The 10261-nt window shown below is 34.8% G+C and overlaps 1 protein-coding gene across 1 annotated transcript in view; it reads right to left on the bottom strand.

Annotated features, from left to right (window-relative positions):
- The window catches only part of LOC111088101 (alpha-N-acetylgalactosaminide alpha-2,6-sialyltransferase 6-like), a 22660-nt gene that overhangs the window by 1543 nt on the left and 10856 nt on the right, over positions 1-10261 (bottom strand). Inside the window, exons 2-5 of the mRNA XM_022397079.1 lie at positions 8524-8808; positions 6694-6807; positions 4957-5092; positions 798-1019 (exon numbers count right to left, since the gene is read on the bottom strand). Coding sequence (XP_022252787.1) covers positions 798-1019; positions 4957-5092; positions 6694-6807; positions 8524-8800 — 749 coding nt within the window. The 5' untranslated portion in view covers positions 8801-8808. The remainder of the gene's footprint in view (positions 1-797; positions 1020-4956; positions 5093-6693; positions 6808-8523; positions 8809-10261) is intronic.

Here is a 10261-nt window from a genome sequence, read left to right as displayed (position 1 = left end):
AAATTCCAACTTCGTACTTTTTTATATATTAATATCAGTAATTTCCCATAAACATAGTCCATTAACCAGACGTTTTACATTTCTCAAAAAAAAAAAAAAAAAAAACACTAAGGCTTGCTTGGGGCGGCTGGTTCCAGCATAATTGGTGCCACTGACTTTTAAGTATTTTACACCATAGGACGATTTTACTTCAAAGTTTTCGCATCACAGAGCCCCCATTGTTTCGATACCCGTGGTGGGCAGAGCACAGAACAGCCCATTGTGTAGCTTTGTGCTTAATTACAAACAAACAAACAATATGACTTCGCCCCCTAGTGGCACAGTGGTATGTCTGCGGACTTACAATGCTAGAATCCGGGCTTCGATACCCGTGGTGGGCAGAGCACAGATAGCCCATTGTGTAGCTTTGTGCTTAATTGCAAACAAAGACAAAAGACGCATCACAGAATAAGAAAGTAAGTAGAAAATTACTGTCGTAAGAAAAGTGTTAAAACTATAAGATAATCGAAATTAACAACTAATTGTCTCTCTAAGAATTACAAATAAACATAAGACTGGAATTCCTATTCCTAAGCATGCTTAACTGCACTTTGGAGATCAGGAACCTATATGTAAGAATGATAAAAGACTAAATAATTTCTTTTTATCATAAGTTATAGCCCCCCCCCCCCCAGTGGCACCGCTGTAAGTCTGTAATCTCATAACGATAAAAAAACAAAAAAAAACGGGTGGAGCAGAGATAGCCCACTGTGTAGCTTTGCGCTTAACAACAAACAAGATACAGTTTACAGACTTACCCTGCCCGGGCTGCTGCTTCCCTCATGGACACTAGAGATCGCTGTTCACCCTGTCTGTCTACACGGTAGAATACGATTGAACGGTATTGTTTAGTCAATTTCTTCAGGCTTCTGGGGAAGGACACAATCTCGGCCACATTCGGTAGATCAAACACAAACACGTGCCCACTCGCTAGAGCTCCGTGAACGAACTTCTGAGGCTTTTTCGTTATTTCCTGGAAACTGCACACACACACAAAAAAAAAGGAGCTCAATGATAATTTTTTTATTAGACTAAAGAAATGAGAAGGAAACAAACAACACGCCTAATAATTTTAACTGTGACTCAACTTTGACACAGAAATGGTTTAAGTTAGTTATCTGAATGAAATGGGACCTAATTAATTTTACAATACTCGGTTTAAATTAAGACCCAGATATGTAAAACAACCTTAATCTTAAATTATTTCGCAAACTTCGTAACACACAGACGTACGTACGAGTTATAATGAATATGAATTACTAATGACACCCAAACTGTTATAGATTCATTTCATCTTTAAATTTACACTGTTACTGGGCTTATATTATATGCTAAGTTTGCTCATAAGGTTCAGGCTGCGTATCGTAGAGTCTAAGATTCGAGTCGCGATGTACCGCTGAGAATGCTTCGCACTTTCAGCTGTGACAACTAATTCCGCTTTTTGGTCAAGAGTAGCCGTGTAGACTGGGGGTGTTTTTAACTGATCAGTACTTCTAAGTTAAGGAGAACTTTGCCTGAACATTTTGGGTCTCTGATCTGGCCTTAGCCCACGTGTTACTCGGATTGAAAATACCAAAATGCTCACACACACACATATATATGTAAGAAATTTATTATATATCATCTTCAGTAAATACATAGTTTCTCTACCTTTACTTTCTGTGTAAAATGAAGTTTATGGAAAATTAATTATGAATTATTTCCTTCCATCGCTATCAAATTTTATTTCCACTGAATCGAGAAATTTTAGTGGACGAATGATTTTAATTTATGTTTTGTTTTTTTTTAAGTTAAGCACAAAGCTACACAATGGGCTATCTGTGCTCTGCCCACCACGGGCATCGAAACCCGGATTCTAGCGTTGTAAGTCCGCAGACATACCGCTGTGCCACTGGGGGGCTTTAATTGATGTATTCTGTTATATTATTTATGTTCCCCCACCTCAGTGACTCAGTGGTAAGTCTGGACGCTTATAACCCTAAAGAAACGGGTTTCGATACCCATAGTAGGGGCCCGGCATGGCCAGGTGGTTAGAGTGCTCGACTCGCAATCTGCGGATCGTGGGTTCGAATCATCGTCCCACTAAACATGCTCGCCGTTTCAGTCGTGGGGGCGTTATAATGTGACGGTCAATCCAACTATTCGTTGGTAAAATAGTAGCCTAAGAGTTGGCGGTGAGTGATGATGACTAGCTGTTTTCCCTCTAGTCTTACACTGCTAAATTAGGGACGGCTAGCACAGATAGCCCTCGTGTAGCTTTGCGCGAAATTGAAAAAACAAACAAACAAACCCACAGTAGGCACAACACAGATGTGTAACTTTCCGCTTAACTGTAAACAAATACAAATATTAATTATTATTCCCAGTGTATCATAAATAGAAATAAGACAATATATATTAAAAGGTAAGCAAACATTTTTGAAACGGCCACAACTGGAGAATGTTTCTCTGACGTCAGTAACTGTGACAGCTTACAGCACTTAACAAACGTGTTAGCTACCTGTCAATTTCACACTTCGTTTCTTTTTTTTTTTTTGGCATATACCAGATGTTTCCAGAACAGTTATTTTGAACGCGGTCTTTTGTGAAATATTTGATAGCGAACTGAACACAAACAGAATTTCATCTTGTTTTCATTCATCTGTTAAATCGGGTAATTCATTCTGAATAATACAGCACTACGGAACACTAAAATACTTAATGAATAATACAGCACTACGGAACACTAAAATACTTAATGAATAATACAGCACTACGGAACACTAAAATACTTAATGAATAATACAGCACTACGGAACGCTAAAATACTTAAACAATAATACAGCACTACTGAACACTAAAATACTTAATGAATAATACAGCACTACGGAACACTAAAATACTTAATGAAACGGAACACTAAAATACTTAAACAATTAAAAAAAAGAAAAATGACAGTCCAGAAAGCTAGATCGCTTTCCAAAAATTGATCCCAAGAAGATAACTTCATAATCTAATGTGTAAAAGCAACTGAACAGTTATTCTCTTAGCTATTCCTGTGTTAGATTTGAGTGTTTTTTTTGGGGGGGCGCCAAAAAAATGGGCCGAAAACAAAGATGCTGAATTGATTTTAATTCTAAATAAACAATAAGCCGATAAAAAATTATGTTAAATTAATTAAATGATACAGTATATCGAAAGGAGATGTTATTGTTTTTACTACAGCACTGTTTTTCAATCATCATGCTAAAGTAGTGGGGGAGGGACATTTTTATAGGTTGGGGGCCTCAAGCATTTTTATTCACATCAAAATAGCTTCAGACTAAAATAGTTTGGGAACCACTGTATAATTAGAATTGCCAAATTAATTAAGATTTTACTTGCTTCAGCACTTAATTACGTAATTCGACAATTTCGATCTCTTACAAAAACGTTAAGTAATGTTTAATACACCAAGCCTGTTTAAATGTTTACAATTTGTGACTTTTAAATGTCACATATAAACGACTTTTTCTGCGTTTAGTCATTCTTAACAGTTTGCCCATATACATTTGTCAAATATATTAGTGTATAAGCCCGTCAAAAGTGACGGGAAACCATTGTTGAATGATTAACGAAAATTATAGAATTTAACCAAAACAAATTTGTCTATATCTCTAAAATGTGCCTACTCTTCATTTAGTTCATCATTTTCGAAGTAATTTTTTAATCACCACCTTTTTAGTAAAAACTACGCAGAAAAATGAAATGTTATCGTGAACAAAAGTACGCGTGCACTCTGAAAGATACTTAAATAGCACTCTTGAGCCTTTTTACTGTATTCTAGGTCAGGATGTAGAAAACATAGTGCGGACATTCCGACACAAATTTTCAACTCTTTAATTAAACTGTACAAAGGATAAAAGATATTTGGTAGTAATAAACGTTTATTTTTCTTTATGTTTCAAGGCCAAGTAGGTAATATATATGTGTTAAAATACCAAAAGAATATTTATTAATTAACATTTCTTCACCACTTAAAACTTTTTAAACACTGACTCTATAATGTCAGTAGCCCCACCCAGTAGCACAGCGGTATGTCTGCGGACTTACAACGCTAAAATCCGAGTTTCGATACCCGTGGTGGACAGAGCACAGATACCCCATTTTGTAGCTTTGTGCTTAACTTCAAACAAACAAATAATTTCGGTAATAGTAGCCCTATTTGTAGTCTAATTTAAGTATTAAGCCTAATACATAAACGTAATATAAAACTTAGCTAAAACACTACTTGGTCAATTTTATTTTGCTTTTGGCTAAAACTGAACGTCATAAAACTTCTTAATTAAACTATTTTGCTGTTATATCATCGAAATTATCAAAAAATAAAGAATAAAAACAAACCTTCCTAACAAATCACCACAAGTACTGAGCATTCAACATAAACACCATAGTTAGCCTAAGAACAATCAGTTGACAGTTTTGTTGCTAAGCGACGATGTATATTGTTGAGCATTACCAAAAAAGGAGAGGGAAAACGTTCTCGACAGAGTGACAAAGGGAATAAGCCTTTTATAGTTAGTAATTCTCATAATGCATAAAACGAGCACAATGAAAATGAAATCGCTGACTTATGTAACCAACTTTAAAATTCAATCCAAAATAATCACAGTATTTCTACCCTCTTAACATTTTATGCTGAAAAACTAGAAAGCTAAACATGTACAATGAAACTACTGCGTTTCCGCATTACTTGCGTGAAAAGGCTTATACTATTGAGGTTATGAAATCGACAGCCTATTACGTCAACATGTAATGACAGTTAATGGAATACACACGTTCAACGTGTATGAACAATACCTACCACATACTAATCGTGAGTCGTTTTAGTGCTTATAAGCTTTATTGGCACTAAACAACGAAACACTCAAAAGTGTTTTATAACAACTGAAGACTCACTTCTTCGCGTCTAAAATCCGAAATGTAGTTTTACTTCCAACGTCGTTCGTGAAACTGGTAACAGGAGAAAGTCCAAGTCTAAATACACAGTCCGCTGCGTCAATCTGTGCACCTCTGTTAGATCCAATAATTGTTCCTGTAAAGTTTTTTAAAAAAATAGAGAGAAAAAAAGTCATAGATAAGTCCTCCCACACGTAATTCATAAACATAACAACAATACTAATTAATAAAAGGATTTTAAAATGTTTATAAAAATCACAATAGAAATTAATAACACAGGCCTGTGATGGTTTTATTGTCTTGATAACACAGGCCTGTGATGGTTTTATTGTCTTGATAGCACAGGCCTGTAATGGTTTTATTGTTTTGATAACACAGACCTGTAATGGTTTTATTGCCTTGATACCACAGGCCTGCGATGGTTTTATTGTCTTGATAACACAGGCCTGCGATGGTTTTATTGTCTTGATAACACAGGCCTGTAATGGTTTTATTGTCTTGATAACACAGACTTGTAATGGTTTTATTGCCTTGATATCACAGGCCTGCGATGGTTTTATTGTCTTGATAACACAGGCCTGCGATGGTTTTATTGTCTTGATAACACAGGCCTGCGATGGTTTTATTGTCTTGAATTTGTTACATGTTCTACAGTAATTCTTGTACGCTGAATCCGAAAATTATATCCATTTTTCTCCATCACGTACAGATTTTTCAAAAAACGTCATATGTACTTTTACATAAGTGAACCATTTTCATTGAAATAGGGTCACATTTTGTTATGCTTAAAATGTTGACAACCGCTGGCTATAGATTTCTCTAGACCAATCGCGACGTGAGAGTCTTATTGATCGTTCTAAAACCCACGAGAAACACACATAATAATAATAAAAAATGTTCATTGTGGTAAACGAAAAAATAATTTGATCTAAGTAAGAGTTTGTTTTGTTTTTTCTTCTCGATTTGTAAAGAATCCTTACACAATAGAAAAAAATGAATATTACTTTCGAACTCTGCGTAGCTGAATTATGCAAAATCCGTTACTAAAACCAAAACAACTTTTATGAAGTTTAAATTTTCAGGCCTGTGTAATTAATTCTGTATTTTCATGTATTCTGTCGTAGCTTTATTTATCTGTCACGTTTGATACGAGTTATTTTAGGCCTAAGTGTGAACTTCAATAATTGCTATTTCAGGAACTAGATTACGTGGTAAGTATTAAAAATATTATTGTCACAACCCAATAGCTAACATCAGCCAATTAGGATAGAGTAAGTATTAAAAATATTATTGTCACAACCCAATAGCTAACATCAGCCAATTAGGATAGAGTAAGTATTAAAAATATTATTGTCACAACACAATAGCTAACATCAGCCAATTAGGATATAGTAAGTATTAAAAATATTATTGTCACAACACAATAGCTAACATCAGCCAATTAGGATAGAGTAAATATTAAAAATATTATTGTCACAACACAATAGCTAACACCAGCCAATTAGGATAGAGCATTCTTTCATTTCCTATTCCAGATATATTTCAGTAAAATATGATATTATAATTTAGGGTTATAGTATCCCCACACTGTAGGTTTCTTTACAATATTGAGACTTACAACAAAGTATAAGAAGTACTGTATATGTAAATATTTCAATGCTTCGAAGCATACAGATCACAGAATAATATACCCCATAAATATCTTCAACTACAGTCTTTAGAACTGAACAATCAAACCTGATGTTCCAATCAAAACGCAGGTCTGACAAGTGGAAGGAACGATTTCCGGTTCTCCGCTGATGCCACGGTAGCCTGTCTGTTTGTTGTTTAGGTACTGGTGTCCATGGTAACCTTTACGATTAAATTGCACAAACATTAGGGGAAGATATTAATAGATCAAAATCGAGGCACCGAAAAGTAAGGTGTTGTTTCATCCTACTTTTTTGTGTGTGCTTTGCTATTGCATGATGGCTAGCTTACTCTGAACATCAGAAATTTTATATAGATTGTACACTTTTAATACGGTTGAATAAAAACTGAAAATTATATACGTATAAATACAGGCATTTGCAGTATTTTCTAACACATTTGTTAAGATATTTATGAACATGGTGAATATCTTAAGAAAACTTACATTTAGAAATAAACAAATTTAAAGTCGTTAAGATCTAATTATTTTTGCGATGATAAATTACTTATTTTGACTATTTTTGTTTATCATCATTTCCTAAAACTATTGGTTTGCAACAGAAATAGTATTATGAGAGTCGTATTTAAACATTTTCTTATGCGTTAATGTAAAAAATGCTAACTGGGGTATGAAACTTTTATTACAATAAAATAAAACAACTTATAAGTCCAGAAAAGTTTGACTTTATATTATGTCCAACGTTTTGACCTCTCTCTTTCTGTAAAGACTTACAGCGTACACAACATTAAACACATAATACAATAAATAAAAAAATCTGAAGATATAGGTCGTGTTTGTTTAAATACATTTACATGAAAGTCTTAATGGAAAAATTCACACAAACGATTTTCTAACAACGTATGTTTTTAAGGTAAAACTTTCCCTAAGAATATTACACAATAAAGCTCACTACAGGAACTGTTATGATTGCTACATTACAAGCTAACTCATTAAGTCGTTCTTATATTCTCTCTCTCTCTCTCTTGCTTGTTAATTATCAAAGCTCAGGCTTATTTTTATACCGTTCACTATCGATAGGATCCAAATATTGCATCATATGTTTTTGACTTTCACAGCTCACACTGTGAGGAACTGATGAAAAAAAAAAAAACTGTGTGACGTCACTCATTAACTTTCTATGTAAAAATACATACAGAACTCCAGCAGCGGTACGTGGAATTAGCTAAATTACCGATGCCATTTTAGTTTACATTTGTGTGTTCCTGGGGGTTAGGGGGCGCTCGACTCGCAATCTGCGGATTCGAATCACCGCCACCAAACATGCTCGCCATTTCAGCCGTGGGAGCGATGTAATTCGACAGTGAATCCCACTATTCGTTAGTAAAAGAGTAGCCCAAGAGTTGGTGGTGGGGGTGTTGACTATCTGCCTTCCCTATAATCTATCACCGCTAAATTAAAGAAGGTTAGAGCACAGAGCCCTCGAGTAGCTTTGCGAGAAATTCAACAAACAAACGAACAAATCATTTATGTGTGTAACTCGTATATTATTGGAAACCCTGTAACCAATAAAGTTATGGACCTACAAGCAATTTGGTGTATAGCTATCTTAGAAAGATCCACTTGTATCCTATTGGCGATTCCGGAGTCTATCTTAAAACTGCACTAAGTTTCTTAACAAATATTTGTTGTTTTCAAGAGGCTAAAGTTAAGGGGAGGTTTAATTGGATGATCCAAGAAATGTAAGGTTTTTAACCATTATTTAAAGAACTAACGGATTATTTTAGTCCTAAGTTACGAATATAATGTTTTTAGTTCTTAAAAGAAAAAATAAATACTGTAATATAATATTAGATAATAAAACGTTCTAATCTTTAACGGGAAAAATATAAAACTCAGCAAAATATGTTGTTGCTCACCTAGTATTTCTCTTCTGGCCATCAGATGTGGTTGAAAAGATTCTACACCTCGTCGTCGTTTCAGATATTCTTTTCTTAATTTCATATCGACGACTTCGCCCACATGTCGGTGATAGGTATGCCCTCTGACGTCTATTACAGCCACTTGACGAGGCTTTATTCTGAACCGTCGTTCGGACTGTATTATCGTGTATAATCCCAATATTACATGAATAACAAATCCCAGTGATAAGAGTATCATGAAAAGCCGAATTTTCAGGAAATGCTTGGAAATCATGTTTTTTTCTGCAGATTGAACAAGTCTTTATTATAAACAACGGGAATGAAAAACATACAAACTTTTAGGCGAAAACAAAAATATTAATAGCTACCTTAGCAAGGTTCAGCTTGTTAGATATTTAGAGTCTGTGTCCACATGTCAAAGTTCACAGGTTAAGTTAAATATTGATAGCTACTTTAGCAAGGTTCAGCTTGTTAGAGAGATTTAGAGTCTGTGTCCACATGTCAAAGTTCACAGGTTAAGTTAAATATTAATAGCTACTTTAGCAAGGTTCAGCTTGTTAGAGATTTGGAGTCTGTGTCCACATGTCAAAGTTCAGAGGTTAAGTTAAATCGCTTTCATGATCATAACATGTCCAAGCCATACGGACCTACAGACACCCACAATGAAAACAACTTTGTATGTAAACTGGTGTGTAAATAAGTAGAAGAACATTGTTACAAATACTTCATGTAAAATATACATTTTGTGGATATGGGCAAACAAATGGCTGTTAACAATTGATACAAGTAACTACCAGAGCTACCATTGGAGGGGTTTAATATAATAACGTTTATCACACAACTGATTTAATTGAGGGATTGGGGAATATCCTGTTGACTTTTATCATACTATTGGTTTAATTTGGGGAGGAGGAGGCACATCCTGTTGACTTTTATCATACAACTGATTTAATTGAAGGATGGGGGAGTATCCTGTTGACTTTTATCCTACAATTGATTTAATTGAGGGATGGGGAGTATCCTGTTGACTTTTATTACACAATTGACTTAATTGAGGGATGGGGAGTATCCTGTTGACTGTTATCACACAACTGATTTAATTGATGGATGGGGGAGTATCCTGTTGACGTTTATCACACAATTGATTTAATTGAGGGATGGGGGAATATCCTGTTGACTTTTATCATACTATTGGTTTAATTTGGGGAGGAGGAGGCACATCCTGTTGACTTTTATCATACAATTGATTTAATTGAAGGATGGGGAATATCCTGTTGACTTTTATCACATAATTGTTTTAATTGAGGGGAGGGGGCACATCCTGTTAACTTTTATCCCACAGTTGATTTAATTGAAGGATGGGGAGTATCCTGTTGACTTTTATCACATAATTGTTTTAATTGAGGGAGGGGGCACATCCTGTTAACTTTTATCACACAGTTTATTTAATTGATGGATGGGGAGTATCCTGTCGACTTTTATCATACAATTGATTTAATTGAAGGATGGGGAGTATCCTGTCGACTTTTATCACACAGTTGATTTAATTGAAGGATGGGGAGTATCCTGTTGACTTTTATCATACAATTGATTTAATTGAGGATGGGGAGTATCCTGTTGACTTTTATCACACAATTGATTTAATTGAAGGATGGGGAGTATCCTGTTGACTTTTATCACACAATTGATTTAATTGAAGGATGGGGAGTATCCTGTTGACTTTTTTCATACAATT

Source organism: Limulus polyphemus, unplaced genomic scaffold, assembly GCF_000517525.1.
Source record: "Limulus polyphemus unplaced genomic scaffold, Limulus_polyphemus-2.1.2 Scaffold3129, whole genome shotgun sequence".
NCBI lineage: Eukaryota > Metazoa > Arthropoda > Merostomata > Xiphosura > Limulidae > Limulus > Limulus polyphemus.
Note: the sequence above shows the minus strand (reverse complement) of the source record. Positions and strands in the feature narration are given on the sequence as shown.